The following is a 24,878-nucleotide window of genomic DNA, read 5'->3' as shown; positions in this document are numbered from 1 at the left end:
AAAGCCTATCGGTTCTCACCACGCTTTGAAGGAGGAGGTGGGGGAGGGAAGGTGTGATGGACTATCAGGCAGGGGCTGACATTCAGTGATCCCAATGAGCTGTCAGAAAGAGACGTGTTTATACTACACCTAATAAAAGAGCCCAGGTCATGCATGTGCTCCGAGCACTGAACTGCAGATTGATGAATGGGATGGTAAGAGCTGCAACAGTTACCATATTCACTCCAGGAAAACCAGCTGCCCAGAGGATGCCATAAGGCCGGGGGCAGACCACGCCCTAAAACCCTAGCAGGAGAGGGACAAAAGAGTTCAACTGCAGATTTTATTGGTGGGGAATGCCGTATGGCAGGTGGGATTGGACAGAGAGCTGGGCTTTAAGAGGGACCTAGTTTGGTGTGATACCTGAGTGCAAGCTGGGCCAGGTGGAACCAGGCATGCACTGAAAAGATCTCTGTCCTACAACTCTACCTGACTGCTGCATCACTTATTGCAAAAGCAACAGTGAATTCAGTCAAGAAGCAATTTCCATGGGCCTGCTGCAGAAAATAAGCTCTAGCAAATGCTCTGGGTGTGTGGTGTTTACTTTGGCTTTTGAAAGTTTACAAAGTGCTGCTGTTTGGGTGCCTTGAAAGATGCCAGTGCAGCCCCTGGCCGTGCAAAATCTGCCCTTTCCCCGCCTTGGTATGAATCAGCCTTCACATAACTGGGTGCATTTTCCATTGAAGAAAATGGGTGACGGGCTCCCTTAGGCAAGGGCTGAATCTGCTCCAGTAGCTTTCATTCCAAGTGGAAGAGCACTTTTTGCATTTGAGCAGCTGTTCCAAAGGGGAAGGCATTCGCAAGACTCATGCATAAGAACAGGTAACTAAGGATGGGAAAATCCAAGCTGGAATTGCATACAATAGGCACTGGCATCTATGGGGGTTTTCCACAGGCCGTTGGAACATCCCATTACTGGGCAGTGTGGAAAGCAGGATATCTGAATGGATGGACTGTGACTCCTCCAAACTTCCTAAAACCCAGAGTCCTCCCAGGACGTTCTGTGCAGGCGGTTGCTACGGATCAGTTACTTGATCCAGTCTGGCAAGAGGCAAGACATTGGACTGGGATGGACCATTGCCTGATCCTGTGTTCTTATGAGCCAGCAAAAGGTGTGGAATATAAGGGAACAAAGAGGAACATATGAAGTGATACAGGAAGAGGGCGGGGGAGGCAGGGAAGGGAGGAGATCAGAGCGCCCCACTGCACTGTCACTGCCTGCTCTCTGTTAGCTGTCATCAGCAGGCGAGCTGCAATATTTCCTGCTCACTCTGGGACACGCGAGCTACCTATGTTCTGAAACTGAAACATCCAGCATCTGTCTCTGACATAACACAAGCTCTGGGGCTTTGCTGCGAGAGAAGGGAAACTTTCATGTAAGGCCCAGAGGGACCTGATAATACCACGCCTGGCTCTTGCGTTCTTCTCTGTCTAGCATTAAACCTTCGAACAGGCTCCAAGGAAGTCAGCGTTTGGCCCCTGCTGCTGCAGGGAGCGGCTCCTGAATACACGCGAGAGACGGGGCTCTCGCCCAGCCTGATGCTGGGAGCCTCTCTGCAAGATTGCTGGGGGCTGCGCATGTTAAAGTCATTAAGGCTGCCGAGGGGAAATAAGATTAAAGGAGCAAAGTGTCCCGGTCAAGAGCTGTCAGGAGGGAAACTCCCCCAGAGCAGGGAGGAAACCTGATGATTTGTGGTTCCCCTCTGACCCACGGCCAGGTCACGCTAACTAGATAAAACGAAGAGCTCACTGCATCTGCAGCCCCCTGCTCCCGTCAGTGCCACTCCCCCGTCCCTTGGTCTTTACAAAGGTGCAATCAGCGTTCATGCCAAAGGAACCACACCCCCACCCACGCGTGCACGGAGCAAGACTCAAACTGACCTGCAAGAGGCTGCAGTGCAAGCTGCCTTCTCCTCTCCCTGTTTCCAGGGTGGGCCTCTGACCAGCCCACTTCAACTCCCTTTGGGGGACACAGGGTTGGAGCTGGAATGAAGGATCAAGCTTGCTGCAGCTGCTTCTGTGATCTCCTTTCAGAGTAAGGGACCCCCCCATACCATCCTCCTCCTGCCAAGGATGGGAAAATACTTTTCTTTGGGTTTTTTTTGCACAGCAGCACCCCAAAATGGAATGGACAATTTTGAAAATGCAGAGTGAAACAAAATCACCAGCATTCGCACAGTGAATCATGGCCAGGATTAGAACCCAGGTCTGCTGACTTCCAGTCCTGAGCCCAGTCTGTGAACCCTCACTTCAAAAGGGGCATGAACTGTGTATTCTCTAGGGTTAACACAAAGCTCTGAAACAGGAAAAAAAGAGAAGAATAAGCAGAGCTGAACAGCCCAACAAAAGTGCATTCAGCGGGGAGAGCGCTTCCCAAGCCGATCACATTTCTCAGGGATACAAGTGCCATGCCCCCCCAAGAGAGGGCCCTGTCCCACCTGTCTGGGCAGCCGTCAACCGAGAGCCATGGAAAGTGGGAGTGACTGGAAGCATGAAATGAGAGACAAATGCCACAGGAACTCTAGGCTCCCTGGGGGCTGAAATCCCATCCGTTTTACTGGAGAGGGGGCAGTGAGATATTTGCCCGAAGGTGTCAGGAGCCCATCTCAGTCTTCTCAGCCTCCCAGGTAGGTTAGGAATCCACCTGGCAGGGCGGGGAGTGTACTATGTGGCGCAGATTTAAAACAAGAGCTTAGCTGTTCACTTGTATTTTACATGGAAACGAAACGTACCAGCGAGTATTAAAAAACCCAAATGCTGCCTGATGGAGTGTTCCGACGTGCAGCCAGCTCACTTCACAGCTCGCGCACACGGTCTGGCTTTCAAACTCAGCTAACCCTGGGCACCCGACAGCATTGCTCAACTTCACTCTCCTCAGCCCTGTTTTCTTTTCAAAATGAAGTACCCTCAGCTCGACCTCTTTCCCATCTCTCCCTCCCCCTGCAATAGGAAAGGTCAGCTCTGAAATCCAGAGCTCACCAGGAAGAAATGTGCTAGGGTCAGAGGTGAATGGAGTGGAGAGGTGAGGAATTTCACCTCCTTCAAAGCATTTGCTTCGCACCAGCCACCATGTGGCCCGGTCCAGGTTGGGAGGTGGGCAGCGTAGCTTATGGTTGTGCGTGGGGGGGGGGGGGGGGAATCAGCCCCTCACTCATGAGCAGGATGTGGTTTCTCTGGGCAAATCAGAATCCAGGCAAACTTGGTCAGCAGGCTGGAACCAGTGGAGTTTGGGGGGCTGCAGAGCCAAGATCGCGTTGGTGCTCGGGGCAGAGCTTTCCCCAAAGTCTGGGGGTGCTTAGATCTGGGCTTTTCACCCAGGCCCATCTTGGGTTACAGAAGATAATACCCTATTTTCTATAACCATGAACGGCATGGCAACCCGTAGGGACAGCACGCACTCATTGTGCCCCAGAGCACATTAGACTCAGCCACTGGGACGGAGAACTTCTGAGCAAGCAACGAATTGCCTCACTAGACCTCACAACCCCCCCCCCCCCAACAGCCTCCCTCCTGGCCTGACCAGCTGCAAGGCTGCCCCTTAGCCTCCCCAACTCCCTTCCCCCCACGTCCCCAGCACCACCCCCCCACATCCCTGCGCATGGAGGGATTTTTGCACACATGCTTAGATGGTAAGGAAAACTTTCTAACTCGACGGACAGTTCTAAGGGACGCTGTGGAATCCCCGCCACTGGAGGTTTTTAAGACCAGGCTGGACAAACACCTGTAACTATACCAATGTGAATTCCTAGTGGAGATCACGCCTAAACACCATATGCAACGACCCCGCTGGAAAGGTGCCGGCATGTTTTGGGTGGCCAATGTACCCAGGACCAAAAAAATCACATGCCTCTCAGCACGGCGGGCTGCCTGGAAATCCTCCAGCCATTTAGCTGGGCTCTCGGTGAACTCAGATGGTCCGGGTCTCTGCTCAGCACGCGATTCCTGCAATATTCCCCACTTCAAAGCAGCAGCTATACGGTGAGGGAGGGGCCAGGCTGCCAACTCTTCCTAGCCCTACGGGAGTGACCACGTTAATTCTAGGCCATGCGGGGCTGGCTTCTTTAAATGTCCAGGACGGGCAGCCCAAAGCCAAAGGAGAGTGGACCCCAGGGGAAAGGCCATCCAGAAGGAGCCTCCTGAGGCACAGATATGACAGCTTCAACCTGGCGTCAGCAGGGCCCAGGCAGCCAGCTCAGTCCACCACAGAATGATGGTTATGCAGCTCTTGCAGCCAGCCCGACTAATGCACCACCAACAGGGTAAACCACGGCACAGCACTCACTGCCTGTGCCCACCGCCATCACCAACATGCACAGCTCTGACCCAGCGCACCGGGCCCGGGAAATGAGCAACCACCGAACACGCTGTTGCTCTGTCATTGCCTCATAAAAGAAAGGCACTGCTGGCCTGTCCGCTGCTAACGTTCTTCCCACGCTCAGCTCAGCAGCCGGTGAGAAGGAGCAGCAGTTACTGAAACCTGTCAGGAGAAAAGCAACAACTGGGTCACAGCTCTCCAAGCTGACAAGTAAAACGGCCCCAGGTAAGAAAGTCAGAGGGGAACAGGAGCAATTAGGGAGAATTAGGCAACACATCTCCAGCCTCATCCTGTAAGCTACTGACCTCATAAGAGCCGCGATGTTTTCTTTTCCCTTAAGCAATCCTTCTATGTCAGAGTTGCCTTAAGGCTGAGAGGAGGATCCCACATTGCTAAAGAACGATCCCGTTTCCCCGAGAGGGTTTTGTGCTATTTTTAAGATACCCTCTAGGAGAATTATAATCTGCTGCTATTCAGTGCCTTCGGGTAGTTCAGAAAAACTTCTGGAAAGGGGATCATTCTCCATTCAATTCCCCCAGCCAACTCATCTCTGGTTTAGCTGCCTTCACCGAGACAGAGGGGTTCCAGAGCTCTTTACCCATCAACTCCTCTCCTTAAAAACTGAGGGAACGTGGAACTAAAAGAAAAGGGTTTGCTCAGCATAGATACAATTCACACCTCCCATCAGCTAAATCCGGTAAGGCGCTCTCAGCTTAGTTACCAAGAAAACAAAGATCTTCCAGGTCTACAAAACAAGTCCCTTTTCTGACTTTGCCTTCTCAGAGTCAGCCTCTGCTGCCGTCCATCAGCTGGGATAATCACCCTGCCTGCGGGTCAGCTGCCCGCATTTCCGGACAGGCCTCTTCTAAACCAAAGCAGCTGATTCTGCCCTCCAAGCCCATGTTCTCCAGTTACCTGTGCACACAATGGAGTTTAGCTTCCCTGCCTCTTGTAAATGAAACAAACAGGGCCTGGAACCGTTGAGATCAAATATACGGTCTCGTAATATCACCTCTGTCATCCCAACACTTCTCATCGAGCTGCCACCGACAGGAAATTTGATGTCCAAATACACTGGACGACCTTAAGACTTTTGGTAATGCGGAATGCAATAGACCGAATAGATACAGCAAGCCTGGGAGTGCAGGTGTGGGCATTCCCAAAGAAAAATGCCTTACGAGGGGATGGACCCTAGAGACTGCACACAGCGCAGATCATCTCGGAGTAAGGGAAGGGGCTGCCTGACTCTGCACAGCCTATGGCGAGTGCACTGGCAGATGCTCGGAGCGGTTACTGAAGGAAAGAGAGCCCTAAGGACTGGATCCTGCGAGGAGCAGAGCACCTCTGCAAGAGGCAGAGTCCCCAGCTCTCACTTGCCTTCACTGGGCACTCAGACCCCCGTGGGATTGGGACGATAGAAACCGAGATGGCGTGCTTGGTTTAGTGGTGTGGCATCGGCCAACAGGCAATGGAGCCAGGTGCAGCCCCCTCCAAGAGCAGCAAGAGTCAGGTGCTGCGATTGCAGGATACGCCCCCATCCCCAATGAAGGGGCAGCTACCTACAAACACCTAGCAAATGACACGCCCTGCTGTGCAATGAGTTCGTCAGTTTAATTCTCAGCACGAATGCTGGAGACTGGGGAGAGGGAAAGGGTCTCAGCACTCGTGCCTGGGAGCGGAGGAGAAGAGGGGGTCTCTCTCCAGGATCCACCACTCTTGCTGCGGTTATGCTGCTGCTGTTCCGACAGAACGCACACACCTTGTGCGCCTCATGGCTGCACACTCCAGCTTCCAAACGGAAGGAAGAAGCTGGCAGGAGCGCAGTAACAGCAGCGCCCCAATGGAATCGGAGGCAGCGCAGCAGTGAGGCGTCGGGGTCAAAAAATTAAAAGGAGAAGAAAAGCTGTCCTAGATGTGGCAGGTACAGTGCAGCGTGTACATGGTGACGTTTGCACACGGACTGGCTCTTCGAAAGCATCCGTGCATTAAACAAACCCAACGCAGCTTCTCCTTAGGTGGAAAGACCGTTTTATACCCTCACGTTGCTAAAGTTTGGAGCTAGAGTCGAGCTCTTCTGGCAAGCCAGGCCTCCTCCTCTCTGGTTTTAAGTACATCCCTCGCCCCACCTGCGGAACAGGCCAGCTTGCTCCTTACAGTGTATATTCCAGGGTTTTATCCGTTCAGATGACCTGAGTAAGGGAGCCTGGGAGACTAGGTAATAGTCAAATAAGCCTCACTCTTAGGGGATATTTCCTGCGATTCAGCGTAAAATACAGGGCCTAATTATTATTTGTTTGAGTTTTGGTAGCATCTAGAGGCACTGAGTGAGACCAGGGCACCACTGTGCAAGGCACTGCACATTTACGTTACGGGAAATAGTCCCTGCCCTGCAGAATTTACAGTTAGAGACAAAAGGTGTGGGAAGAAACAGGCACAGAGAGGTGAAGGGTGTCTGCCCAAGGTCACCCATCAGAACCAGGATTAGAACCATCTCACCTGAATCCCATTGTAGCTCCCTACCCACGTGGCTACACTTCCTCAAATCCTGAGAGAAGCCGAGTGCCTGCTAATCCCACTGAAGTCCGTAACAACTGCAGGTGCTCAGCAGACCTCAGGTTCTGGCCCTTAACGACAGTCCCTGTGCCACTTTCCCCTCTTCTTTTCCCTCCTTGGGGGTTACACATTTCAAACACTCGCATAGAAAATGCTGTCATATCGCACTTAGTCATCACTTGGCTAAGCTACACACGCTCCATTTTCAGCATCCCTTTCCAGGCCCTTCAACGTTTTATTGCTTGTCAGAGCCTCCCCAGATCTGGGGACCTGAACCAAACACAGGAAGCCTAAATGCAGACTTGCCCAGGGCCACAGAGGAAGAGACTGTCCTCTCCCTGGACGCTTGTGGTACGCAGTCCAAAAGGGAATAACCATCTTCTTACCTGCATTAGTGCCTATATCCTCAATTTTTCCAAGTGTATACCTTCTGTCACCTAGGAAACTGTGGTCAAAGTAAACCATTTTAAAAAAAAAAACCCAACAAAACTTTGAAAAGATTCCTCTCTGTTCAGGATTTTAATGGGCTCTTCCTTCTGTTGAAAGAGGTGGAGTGGCTCACATTCACATTCAAGAGACGCACACACACACCGTTATTGTGGCAAGAACACGGTGAATTGTGAATACTCAGAACTTCAGCTTCCTCCTTCTGAATTAAGTTAAGGCAAGAAACATTTTCACAGCAGTTTTCAGATGTGCCATCAGTCGGAGTGCGCCCAGTCTGTGTATGCCAAACTAATTATTTCCAGGACAGAGGGCAGAGTCCCAAGAGGTCCTGGAGATCCTGACGACTGGGCCTTGTATCTGAAAGGGGGGAATATGCCACGAGAACAGAAAATCCTGTTTTCATTCAGCTATCCCTAACAACAAAGAACCAGGGAAGACAGAAACACAAAACAAAAAATAGCACATTTGTGCTAGAGAGACAGAAATGCTTCTAAAAAGAAGGATTTTATCAACATTTTCCAGAAGGCAGCAGCTGTTCTTTAATGCTCCTAGAGGAATAACACAGAGATCTCACTGAACCTTAGTTTGTCAGTGCCTCTGATCACAGGTTTCTCAGCTATCCCAGTCTAGATGTGGGACACAATTAAAAAAAAAAAAAAGCCTGTTTCCTCTGGCAAATATTGAGCCATTATTCCCATCTCTTTTACTGGGCATTTTGGCTGCACTATATTTGGGATTTTTTTCCCTACAAAGCTATTCTGAGGATACCCTCTGCCACATTCCCTTGAACAACAGGGATCTGATTCTCTTGTTTACACAAGTGAAACTCCATCAACTTCAGTAGTTACTCTCGATTTACATTTTATTTTGCCTAGAGTCACGCTCATGCTCTCTCTCTCTCTCTCTCTCTCACAGAACTCCTAAACAGCTGAGGCCTTATGTGAGAAGAGAACAGCTGCTGCTTTTGCATAGTCACCCTGCCACCAGCCTGTGTACAACTCACTGCTCTGTAAAGTACGCTGAGATGCCTTCAGCAAAAAAGGCGCTCCAGGAAAAGCACATTCTAGGCCACCAAATCCCCCGAAGCCACAGCCACTGGCTGTAGCTCCTCCCTTGAAAGTATAGAAGAGGATGGGGCAATGATGACAGAAAACTGCAGCATGCTAAGATGCTACAGAACTCGCCATTGTGACCTTCTCCCCTCGAGTTCTCACCAGAACTACTTTCCTCTAAAGGACTGACAAGATGAGCCTTGAGTCATGTCCAAAGGAGGCTTTTATAGGGAAGCATGACAGCTCTGAGACCCCCGCGTGCAGAAGGATAAAAGAGGGGCTCAAGCAAACAGATAAGGAACAACAAAGAAAAGAAAAGAAAAGAAATCAGGTTCCTCTGAAGTCAGCAGGCTCATTATATTGTGAAGTCAAGAGGTCTCCAGAGCTGCTCTCCATAACCAGAGCTTATTGCAAGAAGTCCCTTTAGGTAATTTGCTTCTATATTAAACTCTCCTTTTTAAAAGTTTAAAACGTTTTAACGTGCAGAGGAGAACTGAACGCCACCACTGGCCCTGCTGCTGCAGGGATCCCATTTTCATCTGGATCTTTAACCTGCCTACACTGAGACCACAACAGTGCCAGCTACACCAGCGTCCAGGTGCAGGGCACTGGCAGAGTTTCCTGAAGAGACAGGATCCGGGATTTCCTCCTAAGGACCTCGCCTGCCCCACTGTTCAACTCCCTAAGGACCTTCCTGAGCTGTGAGATGCAGGGCTCAGTTATAACAGGAGAGTAACCACCACAGTTAGAATGGGTAGATGGGGACTAAGTATGTTGAATATGTGATCAAACTGTGCTATAGCCGTGGGCAGATCAGGGCCGTAGCATGAACCAGGGACAAGGTTAGAAGTGGTTAGAGAGTCCTGTGTATTCACCAAAAGGGAACGGTAACTAGATGCCCTGATATTGGCATCTCTGCAGTGTAGATGGGGCCCATCGCCTTTTATATTTTCCCCTCACAAGTGAAATCCAATATCATGTTAGTGTTAGGAGGATGGGGTAGGGAAAGCTATATGATCCTCCTTTTCTCCCCTAAAATAATCTGCAGCTGAGACGAAAAATATTTATGGTAACATCTTCAAAAAGCACTTAAGTCCCATTTTCACAAGTTTCTTTGGCACTCAGGAGTTCCAAGTCTGATGAAAAGTCAACAGGACTTAGTCTCATGGGTGCTTTTGAAAATGTCACCCGTAGCCTGTAATAACGTGGCATAAAGCCAAAGGGCCACGGTTGCTTCTCTTTGCAGTCTGGCCTAGTGAGAAGCTGTGTGCCCCCCAAATATAAATCGATAGATTGGCCAGCGCGCGCAGTCTCACCAGAGTGCATCATCCCGAGAAGGAGAGGACAGAGTCAGCACACAAGTCCCCACTGCCAGCCCGGGCCGTCTGCAAGACGGACTAGCGACTGACGGCCTTACTTGGTATACTTTGTTCTTTCAAACTTTGGCGAGCGTTTCTCTAGCCAATGCAAAGGAAAGGCAGCAGGCTTTGTCCGTGACATGGTAACACAAGAGAAAGCCAGCCAAGTCAGACGTTTTACACTCCGCTTGTTGATGGCCTTTTCAAACCTCCTTTGACCTCCCCTTCCATTAATGGTGTGTTCATTTGCTTAGTTGTAAGTGGAGAATCTGATCATTGCCTCTCAGCTACCAAGGACACAGGCTAGATTTATTCTACTGATACTTCGCTCTTCCACCCTGTACTGCAGCACATTCTAGCATCAATTAACCCTATGAAAGAAATGGGTCAACAGACGCCCCCAGAGATTATGTCAATTCAAATCAGGATGCAAATAGATCCAAAGCAAAGATCCAAGCTTTTATGACTCTCGATTCCCTGTTCTTACCACAGGAGTTCTGACTCCCAGTCTCAAACCATGTGCCTGAACTCCTCCACTTGATAAGCTTTAATGAGAGGGAGAGAAGGGGAAAAATAAATTTGTGGTCCTGGAGCAAAGGACCTTGCCACAGCACTCCTATGGGGGAGGCAGGGGGGAACATGATAAGTATGTAGTCAGATCTCATTGCATCGAAGATGAGGTGCAATGTGAAAGCACGCTGGGCTGGGGACTTCTGCTTTGACTTTTAATTAACAAATACAAACTGGGACAAGTCTGCCAATTTCCAGCAAAAAGCAATCCTGCTGCAAGAAACTCTGATGGCTGCTATGATAAGCAGAGTCTAAAAAACTCACCCCACTGTGATACCAAGGCTGGGAAAACTGTAGCATAATAAATTTCTAAGGGAGTCATTATTGCACCCAGGTGCCTGAACTTGCGCTGCAATTTGCGAGACATCAGCATTCTTTCTGGGAGGAGGCCTGCATAGGGGCAGGGGGAGAGGGCCACTCCATCTCAGTGCTCTGCACGGGGGCATGGGATAGAACAGGCACCGCTGAGAATATTCACGCTCCCTTTTCCCCCTTAGATAAAGTCACCTCAGGCAAAAGTTAACAAAATGTTTCATCCTAAATGCATCATGCAGTTTATTTGCTTCAGAGGGCGGGAAGGGAAGGACAGAAGCTGGTGGGAGTCATTACAGGGATTCAACAAATGGAATTCAAAGGATTAAGGCCAAATGCCCAGATGGTGTAAATCAGTGTAGCTCCATTTAAACCAAAAGAGCTGAGGATCTGGGCCCTGGCCTTTCTGCATCCTGACTAGCGTCCCATTGCTTGGAGTGGTTTGGAAGGGGATTTGTAAGGGGAGCAAAGGAGAGTTGGTTATCGAATTCCCCATTGTAACTTTGAAAAACTCTCTATCAAATTCTTTGAGGGCAGGAATCATCTTTCAGTTCTGTGTTTGTACTGCACCTAGCACAACAGGGCTCTGGTCCATGACCATGACAGACCTTTCGATGTGCTACTGCAGCATAAATGAAACAACAACAACAAGGAAATATAAGGAGATGGTAATGAAGGGGGAAATGGAACTCGAACCCAAGAGCAACCCTGGTAGCCCCCGTCTCTCTCACCTTGGCAGGTATGGTCCTTAGAGGAAAATACCCCTCTAGTCACCCAGTAGGCAGCATTAAAGGCCTGGGTGGGTTCTGCACACAGCCCTAGGGAAACCCCAATTCATTTCCCAGACTAAAACTCAGCAAAAGTTTGAACCACCATATGGATATTCAGATGCGCATCCACAGCAAAATCACTCAGTTTTACCTCTGTGAAAGGTGGCCTTCATGGGTGTGCCACCCCAGGAAGAGAGGGGGATTATAACATGACAGATCCACTACTAACATTCATCACCCCAACCATCAACATCCATCAGTGTAATGCCTCTCTTCACCCACCCTGACGCGAAAGTAAAGTAAACTTCTTGCTACATAGAATGCTGGGGCTTGAGCAGGTGGGGGCAGGAGGGGGAGGCAGAGATTCATGACAGAAAAACTGTTAATTCCCTTATTGTGGGACAGTGACAAAATCTGGGGGGTGGGGAAGCTTTATCCGCTTTCATGGCAATTATTTCTCCGTCACTCATTGCAAATCCGGACCCCCTCAGAAAGCCAAGCAAGTCCTAATCCAGCAGGAGATCTTAACAGATGCGATTTTATCCATGTCCCTCTGTCTCTGGCTCCCCTTGGTGCCCTTATCAGCTGGCCCAATCAAAGCCAGCTCTATTTTTAACCCATCTCTCTGGATTAATAGAGGTGCCTTTTATCAGCTCTGATTAAAACAAAAACAAAAAGCAAAATCGCCTGCCCCTCACTAGAGCTTGGACAGGTTATATTTTGTTCTGTAATGGAAATAGAGATGTGCACCAACCGTCGTTAAAATACAAAGTCAGAGCTTGCCATGCTGAATCCCAAAACCATACGGTGAAAAATAATCTGTGTGTTGCCTGTGGTATGCAGGAGTTCAGCCTAGATGATCACATGGGCCCTTCTGGCCTTAAAATCTATGGATCGGATCCTCTGCTGGTGTGAATCGGTGTTACCCTATTGATGGGGCTAGGCTGTTCTCAGAGGTGGCAGATGACAGAAAAAGCAGCAACAGTTTCAAGTTGCAGTGGGGGAGATCTAGATTGGACATTAGGAAAAAGTTTTTCACTAGGAGGGTGGTGAAGCACTGGAATGGGTTACCTAGGGAGGTGGTGGAATCTCCATCTTTAGAGGTTTTTAAGCTGCGGCTTGACAAAACCCTGGCTGGGATTATTTAGCTAAGGTTAGTCCTGCTTTGAGCAGGGGGTTGGACTAGATACCTCCTGAGGTCCCTTCCAACTCTAGGATTTGAATGGAGCTGTGCTGATTTACATCAGCTGCCCCCCTGACTAAGACGGGATAATGCTGCCATTTAAAGGAATCTGCATGGAGTGACCAGGAATCTGAAAGGAAACCCCTCTACCCGCCCCACACATTCAAAGCACAGGAGGACCACAAGCCAGCTGTTGAGATGGTGCTATCTGGCTTTAGTTGCATGCCAGCATTCAAGCCCCCTCACCTCTGTGATAGAGCTATTGCCTATGTTTTGAGCCAGTGTTAGCAGTCAGCATGGGTTGCACAGTAACTAAGGAGGTCTGTCGTGTACTGGAATATAAGACAAACACATTTATAGAATGGCTTTGCACTTATACAGCTCTCTTAACTTGGAATCTCAAAGCAATTTTCAAACAAACTCTCTGGGATGTAGGGACGTGATGTCATCTCCTTTTTACAGACAGGGAAACTGAGCCACAGAAAGGGGAAGTAGCTTGCTCAAGGTCACACAATGAGTCAGAAGCAGAGCTGGGAAGAGAACCCTGGATTCCTGCCATCTATTCCCAGTGCTCTAGCTACTGGACACAATACTCCCTTCTATAAATTGTGTTTGCCATTTTCTGTTTTCAAAGTGCGGTAAAACCTAGAGCTGGGTGGAAAGTTGTTTTTAACATTTTTTTTTTGCAAGAAATTTTAGAGAATTTTTAAATGTTTTTTAAATTTCATTCACATTTCCTGTGGACTTTTTTTTTTTTTTTTATTAATGAAAAAACTGATAACCTACCAGTATGTTTGATTTCCAGTTTTTCATGAACAAAACAGAAAATTTAAATAAAAAATGTATTTTTTCCCCATGAAAAGCCATTTTTCACAGAAATTACTTTGATGAAAAAAAAACCCAATTGGTTCTAACCAAATCCCCAGTGCATTTCTAGTGCACCCAGGGCTGTCGTTTCTACATACCAATTAATCATGGCAACTCCGGTGAGAGGCAGGTACATAGTATACTCACTTTACAGGCAGCAAAGGTAAGGCAGAATGAGAATGAAAATTCAGGTGTCTGAGTGTGAGTATTATCAGGATGACTCACAGCAAGTGGCTGCGACTGTTGCTACTCGAGTTACGCGCAGGTCTAGGGGAAGAGGTTCTTCTAGAATATTTTTGGCAGCTTTGGTTGGCACGCTACCCCTTTCCCTCTCCCTCTTCCCCGGCCCAGTCAGTTTGTGAGTGTCCCAATCCCTTCTCTACCACCTCAAAAGCCAGGCAGCTTTTACCCACAAGGGGCCAAGGATGTCTGAAAATACAAGGCATGCTCTTACCCCAGACGTGCTGGAAAACCCGCACAATTTCTCCCCTTAATATCTCCTTCACTCACCCGCCCCCAACAAGAAATCTCCCAGGCCCCCACCTGTGCTGTGCTGCTTAAATGTGCCAGGGACTGCTATTGCTATTTATTTCTGTTGTGGTAGCACCTAGAAGCCCTAGCCATGGACCCAAACCTCACTGTGCTAGTCACAGCACAAAGAGATGGGCCTGGCCCCAAGAGTTTCCAATGTAATGGGCTGGACATTTTTCTCGCGAGGTGGATTTACTACAGCGATGGAAACCCCCCTTTCGTGACTGTAGTGAGCACCCACACTAGTGTAGCTGGGGCACTGCAGCTGAGCTGCTGTGGTGCTTGCAGCATAGACATACCCTGAGTAACTCCTGGCCACAGGCAGCGAAGGAAGCCAGCCAAGCCATGGAGTTCAGATCGACCCTTTAGTTCCAGAAGCAACAAAGCTATAGGAAGTATCAGAGAATCCAGGTCTGCCTGTGGCAGGGAATCTACCCATTCCAGGACCACTGCCATCCTTCAGACTTAAGTCAACTTCCCCTTGGACACTCGCAGTAGCTTCTAGCCAAGACGCTTAGGACACCGGCATGGGACCCCCAAACTGGAGATTAGGATGCTAACCACCCACCAGTTAAGAAGGCGCTGCAAGGTTTCAGCCTTCGAGGAGTGAGGACAGCCCCTGCAGGCTTCAACATCAGCTGCAAGAGTAGGGAACTGATTTTTTTGTTTGGTTTTTGGTCTTTCCCTTTGCTGAAAAACTACATCTGTCCCCTCCTTGACACAACAGGAGCAGAGACTTTGAGGATTGTAAATCTCCTCCTCACGCTCCCTTTATTTCTTAGGAGCACAATTAGGACAGCAGTACTGAGGAGGAAGGGGAATTGTTCTCCCTGGGGGCTCTACGTTCCAGCCAGCAGACCACCAAACAAAGGAAATGCCTGCTGACTGGGAGCGCTGCATGGATACAGTGCGTCCCCTCACCTGAATGCCTGCAGTCCCAGTCCCTGCCCTGTGCTGTAATCCTGTCACCAGCTGTACAGGATCAAACTGGGATGGGCGAGCACGATAGTGTACCTAAGGTGATGCCGGGAGCGGCACTGGTGATTCGGAAGCAGATGCTCTTTCCTCTAAGACAATAAAGAGCCCAAGTGCTGGATGTGGCACAGAAGACTCATCCCCTGGCATCTTGGCAACATTTGAGCTCAAGTCATCACATCCTGCCTCCCTACAGTTTCACAATGAAACAAGTGTGTTCTGCTGCCATTGCAATGCGATTTCACCGATATCAACTAGAGAGCCTGCCAGCGGTTAGAGAGAAGGACAGGGAGACCAGACTCTAGGTTTTATTCCCAACTCTGCCACACACTAACATGGCATGTCATCTCAGAGCAGTCCCTTCCCCTCCGTATGTCGGCTTGTAACACAGTTACAGCGTTCCCATAGCAGGGATGATGCCGTGCGACTGAGTAAATGAGCGCTCTGCGAGACTCGTCTGAGAGGCACCAGTGAAGGACTGACATTGCAGGCAGGTGAAAAGTAACATGCTCAGTTTTCCCCTTAATAAGCCACCAGCAGCAGAATGACTAGCAAAATCAAACACTGCATTAGTCATCCAATGTTAACCCAGAGCTGCTCGCTAGCACATTGCAAACAGCGACTACGTCATCAGGAAGGAAAGCATCTCCATCAGAAGCACACACTCTTATCTGAAAGAAGAACTTGTTTTATAGGAATGTATCTTCCCGTCTTTGCTTTCAGAGGAAGCTGGGGAGTGAGTCTCACAGTTTTCAACCGTAGTGGCTTGGATCTCAGGATTGGCTCCTTTTCTGAGCGGCAGATGCAAATCAATTTCTAAGTAAGCAGTGATGGCCCAGGAGGACCTGCTTAACAGGCCCAACTGCTTTTAATGAGCTGATGGGGGTGGGGGGGAGGAGAGAGGGAAAGGCCGAGGTAAGATGAACGTTACTATCTACAGCCATTCAAGTGCTTTGTGCGGCCTGACTTGAGTGTTTTACAGAACGCTCAGGCTGATGTGCATAAAGCCTGCGGGCAGGTTTATGAGATTAAAGCCCAGCACACAATAATCAATCATCTGACTGCAAGAAACCAACAAATCCAAAAGCAAAAATAAAAAAAACCACCGTGTACAATGCCTAGTATCTCAAACAGAATGATGTGTATATACATTGCAATGCACACCACTTTCATCTACATGTACCTATTTGATAAAAAGGCATATAACCAAACAAGGAGGAAAATGGGAGTGAGGGGGGATTAAGGAGTAGAAGAAATGAATCAGCTAAGAAGCGGGCAGCATGAGGATAGGGCAAAATAGTCAATCCACTTACTAATTATTCCAGGCCTGCCTGGGCTGCTCTTTCTATCTGCGCTTTTCTGTTTGCATATGTATGTGTCCAAAGAATCTGAAATCTTCACTCCGCCAATTATTCATTCATTTTTTAAATTTTTTTTTAAAAACAGGTCACCTCTTATGGTGTGGAACTGGCTCATTTCAGTTGCCCTTTGCTTAGTGATATACTCATCGGTGGAAAGCAATGGAAAACTTCGTATAAATAAAGTGCTAACAGGGTTTACTGGCTGTGGGATCCCGTGAGATGAAAGGGTCCCAGAGCCAAACATCTACACCGCAATTCAATAGCTGCTTAGCCTGACTCAGCTGGCACGGGCCAGCCCCGGGTGCTTAACTGGAGTGTAGACACAGCCTACAGGATTTACGCAGGGTCACACAATCAATTGCAGAGCTGGGAACAACACCACAGCAGAAGTCCTAACCCACCCTCCCCCTCACCGCCCTGCCACATTTCCTTGCTCTGACCACTAGACACTTCACCCTCTCTACTTTAATAAGCAGTTGCTGCAATTTCTTTGTTCAATCCCTAGCAAATGGGGAGAAGTCACACAATGGTCTTGAAGCCTTGGGCCAAAGTAGAACGAAGAAACGTGTTAGAAAAATATATTTTCCATCCCAGAAAGTTATTCCGTGTTCAGAGCTAGTAAAAAAAAATGTTGGGGGGGAGGCGGGGGGGCCAGAGGAGGAGAAGGGAACCAATACATTCCTGGATGTCTGTGTTTAGCTTGAGAGAGACAAGGTGGGTGAGGTAATATCTGTTATTAAACCAACTTCTCTTGCTAAAAGAGACATTTTCAAGCTCCACAGAGCTCCTCTTTAGGCCTGAATTTAGCCTTCACATCTTGAATCTCTGTCCCCAAACAACCCCATGCTCCAGTTCCCTTCCCAGCCTAGTTCCACTGGGAAAACCCTGTGACCCCATCCTATATCACCAGCAATTTCCACAGCACAGAATTATTCCTACCTCTGCACTCTCCAGTCACTGGGAGTTTTCATACCACATGCTGTGGTTTATCTCTCATTGTTTATTACCCCAACCGGGCTCCCTGCAAAGTGCTCCTTGAAGACATGAGAAAGACAGACATCTGTCATTCCACATGGCTCTTTGCAGAAATGAAAGGACAGTAGTGTTTAAAAAACAAACAAGGGATGGTGGTGACCTATTCATCATAAAAGGTGTAATGGACTAATGCTAATGTACTGACTGGCTCCATCCAATTGGAGCCTCTTTCGCAGTCCTATACATTTTGGGTAGATGGTTAAGTGATGATTTTGTCTTTTCAGATCATGTAATATTTTTAGCCGCGACTTACGCATTTCTCTGCATGCCACTGCTGCCCTGGCTAGTGGCAAAAGATCATCATAACAGCAATGGATAATAAACTTGGTCACAGGACGGAGTAGAAATTAACAGAGGCATCAGTCAACTGAACGGGCTCATGTGTCTGCCCGTACAGGGTTGCTTTTGCCTTATGCTTCCATGGGATTTTGCTCCCTGACTTTTTACATCCCTGCCACATGGCAAGAGGTGCGTGGGCATAAAAGACCTTTCAGGATGGTAGCCCCTCAACGGCAGGTCTACATATAAAAGTTTTATAACAAAAAAGTCTTGTAGGACTTAACAGTTGTCCCTATTCTGTGGCCGAGGGACAGCCAGAGCTTCGTGAAACACACAGGATCCTTTTGCTCCAATCTGTGCAATCCTGCAAGGACAGGGCAGCGCTGAGGACCTCCCATTGTCCTCTCTTTTCAACAGGAGCTGTTGGGTGCTGAGCTCTTTTGAAAGCCTGCACACATAGGTTTCCTTCTCCATAGGGAATGCTCAACTTTTCCTTTCTAATCTCTCTCACCAGACCCTGACCCAAACTGCCCTATGCTAATAGCCCACTGGTCCTGAGCAAACATGCCAGCATGTGGGATTTTGCATTCAAATTCTGTGATCTCTCTATTTGCCTTTGTGTTTTCCACAGGAGCTTTTTGTCTCAGGAAGGCATTTATAGAGCCAAAATGACATGGTCTTCTCACAGTATTTTTGCCACCCAGGGATTTAAAAATGCCATAAACAGACCAGATCTCATGTTATTTTGACCTCGATATGGCATTTGAAGAGCTCGTGGGAGAAAAGTACTTAAAAAGAAAAAAGAAAAAAAAGCCAAAATTCTTGACACACGAACAGAATGACAAGAACTCATGTATACTCCTACCAATCCCAATCCTTTGGATACCAAGGGATACCAATGTGGTAAGGAAACTCGACAAGAAGAACTAGGAGAATGAGAGATGAACACCCTCACAAAGCTGGTAGCCAGGAATGCTTGGAGTCTAGGCCACCTGCTGTGTCTGACTCCCTTGGTGGCCTTCAGAGGTTCACTTAACCTCTGCCCCTCAGTTTCCTCATCTTGAAGATGGGGATAACAACCCTCCTTTTTCACACAGAGGGGTTGAGAGGATTAAATAGCTTCTTGGTACTTCAGAAGAAGGCATGAGCATGCAGCTGGCTATGAAAGCACAGGAGAATCTGTACTGATAGGGTACAAGAGAGACACTTGGGGGTACCAAAGTAGAAGGATCCATGCACCTTGAAACTCTTTTACCCGAGCGGTGCCTGTTTGAACTTTGCTGAACTAATTGCCTCAAATGGAGGAAATAAAGATTAGTTAAAAGGTGGACATATTTCAGCTTCAAACGTTTTAGAGGTACAAATATTATCAGTGTGTGTGTGCTGGTGCAGGTGGTGGGGCAGGTGTAAAAATTATGACCACCACCTTGGCAATGTCCTTTTTAATTACATTAGTGCTAATCAATTTCCAGTGCGATAGTTCGCCTGCCCATTTGGAGACCACGCACTGCCAGTAGCTTTGGCTGGAGCTTTGCGCTACTGCGGACCAGCGGCAAAGGTGAACGGTACCTAGGAGTCAGACAACACATGCTCTGCTGTGACAGAGTGCCCATTTAAAGGGGCACTGACGGAGGTTAGGTTAAATGACCAGGGTTTAGTGACTAGCCTGGCAGCATTGTGAGTGCTGAGTCAAGTGCAAGAGAAGTGAGCCCAAAGCAGGGATGATGGAAAGTTACATAGGAATTGCCATAGTGGGTCTAACAAAGGGTCCATCTACTCCATTAACTTGTTTCCAACAGGCCAGTACCTGATGCTTCAGAGGAAGGTGAAAAAGGCAGTTCTGGGATAACCTGCCCCCAAGGAGCGTTTCCTTTGAACTCCCCTTAGTTAGAAGTTGGCTTCTTGTTTGTAGCAGGAGGGATCGTAGCCATTCCCAAACTCTTGGCTGCCTTCAATCCTTACTCATAGAAGTCTGGATATTGCTGGTATGCAGTTAAATGTCCAGTCCCTTTTTGGATCCTGCCACGTTCTCGCCCTCAGTGACAGTGAGTGAGGATACGACGTTAATGCCAGGTTCAGAAAGTCTGCCCTCTCTTGGGTATTTCCCAGACAGCTGTCACTAGTGCTCTAGCCTCAAACTACGTGAACAATGTGCACTTGGAGAGGTCCACCCTCAACTCCTTTTTAGTGGCACTGAATGGTTTTGAGCTGCTGGCTAGCTTCTCAGTATTGGTGCAAGTGAGGTGAGCTTTGCGGAGAGCTGTTAAGCGGGGCGGAGTATTTCAGCCAGTCCAGGTTGATGCATGGTCCTGGGTGGCCACCACACAACCTTTGTCATTCACCTGGTTTGCAAAGAGGCAAAACTTGGTTTTCTTGGTCCAATTTCACACTGAATTTTTGTGGTTCATCTGAACCCAGAGTGGAACCCAGGGAAGGGTCAGCGCCACGTCAGCCAAAACCAAAGACGGTCTCCTGTGAGCCTACCCCGAAACAGCTGGTTGTCACAGAGCATTGCCCCACAGCTCCTTGCAAGCCAGTCTGCTCTCAGCCTTCGCCCATCAAGAGCTGCCAGTATCAGTCCCAGCACTTTCCAAAATCTGCTGATTTTGAGATCGCCCCTAAATGCCATAGCTGGAGAAGCAGAGCCAGGGGGAGGGGTGGCAGACACGCCTGCACGTGGTAGCAAGGACATGCTTGATTCCTTGATGCAAACACACAAACAAAGCCTAATGGACTTGGCAGCTTTCTATCCTGGGGCACTCCCACTGCCTCTACCCCTCCCTCTCCGCTGCCTCATCCCAGGCATTGTCATTCCTCCAGGGCCCTGGAGACAGCTCTGCATGCATGGCCCCCTCCCTGGGAAATCCATTTAACCCTTCCCGGCTTCCCAGAGACTCATTTCAATGCTCATCATGCCATTTAAGAACATGTGTCTCTAGGGAGCTAGAGAAGGAAAGAACTTACCAAACTTTTTCCACTAGAAAGCCATCTGGTTTCCCTGCCTTCTCTGCTCCCATTATAACCACCAGACCCATCAAGAGAAATTTGGGCCCCGCGTATATCATGTTTGCCAGGACCTCATTCCCTGCCATTACATCTCCATGTCTCCCCACTTAGAGGTTTTGGTGCCCCCCTGAACTTGTAGAATTGTCTCCTCTTTCCTCTCCTCTCCTCAGCCCTGTGCAGATGAATCAGTCTGGGTTACCTTGAACTACGACTTGCCAGCTATAAAGATTTACCTTGAAACATGCTCATTAGCACATTTTCTGTTACGATCTCTTTTCATGTACCTCAATGCGATAATTAAAAAGAAGGCTCCAACATCTTCTGGCTGCCAATAATAGAAAAGCTAAGCTAGTTTGTGATTGCATGCAGGCACATTTTTATGTTACTATAGGACCCATGCTAATAGCTCCAGGGGTTTTATTTGTTGGGGTCTTGACTTGAGAGTGCCCCTTCGACCCAAGGGATGGGTGAGGCTGGAGAGTCCATAATGAGGGGAAAGATATTTCCTGGGTCCAGACCACATGTGGAGACAGAACATTCCCAGGCAGATATTGTGATGCCAGCCAAATTCCTGCCCTTTTCACATCGAGGGGTGAGAAATTAAGTGCTCAGTTTCTAGGCGCTTGCAGTTATGCAAATGTTCCTATCAAACAATAAACCTCTCCATCTGCAATCTAGCAACTCTGTGGGACACAAACAGCTACTTTCCCAATGGTGATGGATGGATGGATTTCAAAAGTGTTGGGTCAGCAAAGCATCCAGCATTCAGACCTGTATCCAAAATGGGGTAAATGCTTTGGAAAGACTATACCAGCAGATGATTTTCATTTGTTCAGCAAGTAACAGAGTTCCCTTGGCGTCCCCATGTGCTAATATGAACAATGTCTAAAGTGCTACAGAGTCTGGGGGGGGGGGGGGGGACTATAATTAAGAGTTAATTAAACAGATAATATCATTGTCCATAGGACAGAGCCATATAAGGCTTGGGGACAATGTATATTTCATGCTGAAAGGCCTATTTTAATCCTCACTAATGGAGCAAGTTAAATCAACGTAACTGAATAAAACTATCACATACCAAAGAGAAACACCATATTTAAAGTTCACCTTCCTGCTGACTGAGTCATCTGGTCAGTTCTCACTATTCTTTATTAAAGTGGAGTATCAGCCTGCATGGCAAATGAGTAAAAGCATTATGCACTGTGTATTCAGACATTCGACAGGTCAACAAAAAATGCATGTGTAACCACAGAGTCTGAGTTACACAAATACAAATGTCTTCTGTTTCTACAGTACCTTTAATCCAAAATGATGTCAAAGCACTGTACAGATGACTCACATGATGGAATTGCTTCAGGCAGCACAGAAATGCGGTCACAACCATAGCAGAACACAACCAGCTGCTTAACGGCTCACAGGAACACTCTGCCAGTTTAGGATGGGATGTGAAGAAATCATCATTTCCAGTTGAAACTCCAATGGTTGGAGATAGCATGTTAACTTAGACAAAATGTAGTTGTCTGAATCGGATTTTGACCCGATCACCAGGACAAAAAGCCCTATTGTTGAGAAAAATCTCAGGGGATCTATGCTAACCAAGATCTCAGTTTTATAGTTCATCCCAAATCTTTATGCACCTCCGTAGTACAGCACCCACTGCCATGATGCTGGGACAACGGTTCAGAGAGAAACACACCATCTCTTGGATCACCAATAGCATCTTTGTTTTTTTGGAGATCTCCCATCCAAGTACCTGTGACCCTATGTAGCTTGTGTGATCACAGGCAGTGGTGCCACAGCTGCAAATCATCATATCAATCTCTTTTTCCTAGGGGTGGATATAAACAACATGATGGCAAAATTATATGTATACTTTTCTCTGTCTGACAGTGTTTCAGTCTATTTATTCTTGATCCCAAACACTGTCCTCCATTGATAAGCTGAACTGAAGGGCACTTCACTGGTTTATTACCTATAATAAGATACGCTACCTCTAGGGATAGAATACAAGATTGATTTTTGCTGGCAAGCCATGGAACTACCCTGGTCATTCCATTCACCCTGTTCAGCTCAAACTGGGGATACGGAGAGGGACAGAGGCCCAAAGGGAGGAATGTGAAAAATGCAGGGAGGGGAAAACAGATGGATGCAAGGAGATTTTGCATCCAAAGAGGAAGGATTGTGAAACTAAAAACAGCATTAGCCTTCCTCCTACCTTGAAAATGGAAGCTTATTATCTCATTCCCTTTCTCTCTCTCCTTCACATGTATGTGCCCTAGAGAAAGGCAGGAGAACACTACTGTGAAGTGTATCACTCGGCCCAGTCCTACGCTCCTTACTCCACAGCTCAGGCTCAGGCCCTATCTCAATATACGTATTAAGAGGAGGCCCCACTAAATATAGAAAGTATCATTTGCACATCACTCTCACCATCTACTAGGCAAACTGCATTAGCCGAGTTCCGAGGATGCCATTTTCCATCAGGAAACAGACAACTAGCACAGCAGCACTTCGCTCGGGGCCCTATTAATAGCAATCCTAATTATATGGCTGCAAATTTAATTTATAGCAATGATTAGCGTCAAAATCAAAGGCATCACGCATCAATATTGATGGACTTGTATGAGGCCCATAAACAGAACAAGCCAGCCGACACATTCGCCCCCAGCAGTTGCTGGCTGTTAACGGTTGCATTAATGTCCCTTCTAATTTTGCTTGATGGAAATTGCTTTATTCCAGGAATTCAGGCTTCTGAATGGTTACATCTTTAATACAAAACCGCCCACCCCCAAGAAGCAGGGGGCTTTTGAAAAAGAACCTTGGACTACCGAAGTGGGTTGCAGCCCACGAAAGCTTCTGCCCGCAGAAATGTGTTAGTCTTTAAGGTGCTACAGGACTCATTCTATTTAAAAAGAAAGAAAGAAAGAAAGCAAGCAAGAAAGAAAGCAGAGTCCCAAGTACCCCTCCTTTAATCCGATAGGTCTTGGCCCCATCAGCACATTTGCTTTTATGTTTTTGAAGAAAGCTCACGAGTAACAATGGATCTCCAAAAAGAGAAGACTGCTGGAGACCATCCATGGGATAATGGGCTGGCCCCTGTGCATTGTGGGGATAAGAAGGGGTTGGAGACAAGGAATTCCAAGCTACGAAGAATGATGCGTCAAGCATTAAATGGCACAGATTTCACTGCCAGACCCTCTCCATAGCCACTAGCCATGTAGCAGTGAGTACAGAGGTTAGGATAAGAAGTGGGCTAGTTTCATTAGCCCAGCATTAAATTCTAGAAGTTGGGTGCCAATTTTCAGGGAAAATAGATTTGGCAGTTAATCACGGAGTAGAGCATTGTTACCTTCCCCCAGCAGGGAGCCAGACAGAGTTTTATGTCCATTTCATTGCTCACGGAAGCAGCCGGACTGACAGCCATGTTCATTGTAACCCTCTAGTTCTACACAACAGGCACAAGCACAGGCCACAAGAGGACAAGTTCTACCCAAGCAACTCCCCGTGTGCGCGTTTGTCTCAACCCTAACTTTGAGGGACCTGACGAGTAGTGGCAACAGGGGGACTTCAGTCTTCACAAGCCAGTCACAGTCTCTGGTCTCTCTGGTGGAATGGGCAACACGGACTAGCACCACTCATGGGGACAGTTTTGTGGCACCACCCTGCTGAGAACTGGACTGAGCCTGCCACAATTCACTTCACTTTGGCCACCAGCCAGAGCCAGGTGTCAGAAACTTACCTGGTCTGAATTCAAAACCTAACCCTAGAGGGGAACAGCTCAGGGTCCTCAAGTCCCTGAGCTGAGCCATCTACTCCTCCTTCCGCGCAGTCACAGAAACCTTTTCCTTTACAAACCTCTTGCTAAGTCCATGAAACGGCCCGGGGTGAACGGAACACAGAGACAAATGCCTATGAGGTCCACTCTAAAAAAAGGAGCTCTTTATTCTAATGGAGCCTACTGTACCACACAGGACAGGGCATGGAAACTAAGGGGATATGGTAAGAAAGCGCTAGGACTGACTAGTGTAATTTGAAACCTAGATACAGCAGGATTAAATTAGTTAGGCTCGAATGGTGCCCAGCCCATTAAATATTTGTTCCCATGACTCACGCCTGCGAGGGGAGCTTTTAAAGCTGACCTCTGCTTGTGTGTTACTTGAAAACCCAATCAGACAACTCGCAGCCACTTGGAGTATTAGTAAAGCATGCTTTCCAGACATCAAGA

General features: G+C 48.0%; 1 protein-coding gene across 13 annotated transcripts in view; it reads right to left on the bottom strand.

Annotated features, from left to right (window-relative positions):
• The window catches only part of PLXNA2 (plexin A2), a 349,352-nt gene that overhangs the window by 217,323 nt on the left and 107,151 nt on the right, over nt 1-24,878 (bottom strand). The window contains exon 4 of one of the 13 annotated variants that reach the window (XM_067558840.1): nt 4,139-4,516. The exons of the other annotated variants lie outside the window; for them this stretch is intronic. Within the exon in view, the coding sequence (XP_067414941.1) occupies nt 4,475-4,516 (42 nt within the window). The 3' untranslated portion in view covers nt 4,139-4,474. Of the gene's footprint in view, nt 1-4,138; nt 4,517-24,878 lie in introns of those variants that run through there. 13 annotated transcript variants of the gene reach the window in all.

Source organism: Emydura macquarii, unplaced genomic scaffold (assembly GCF_026122565.2).
Source record: "Emydura macquarii macquarii isolate MOO-44397 ecotype Brisbane River unplaced genomic scaffold, CSIRO-AGI_Emac_v2 contig_2184, whole genome shotgun sequence".
NCBI classification, from domain to species: domain Eukaryota; kingdom Metazoa; phylum Chordata; order Testudines; family Chelidae; genus Emydura; species Emydura macquarii.
The sequence above is the reverse complement of the archived record's forward strand: the minus strand, read 5'-3'. Positions and strand labels throughout refer to the sequence as shown.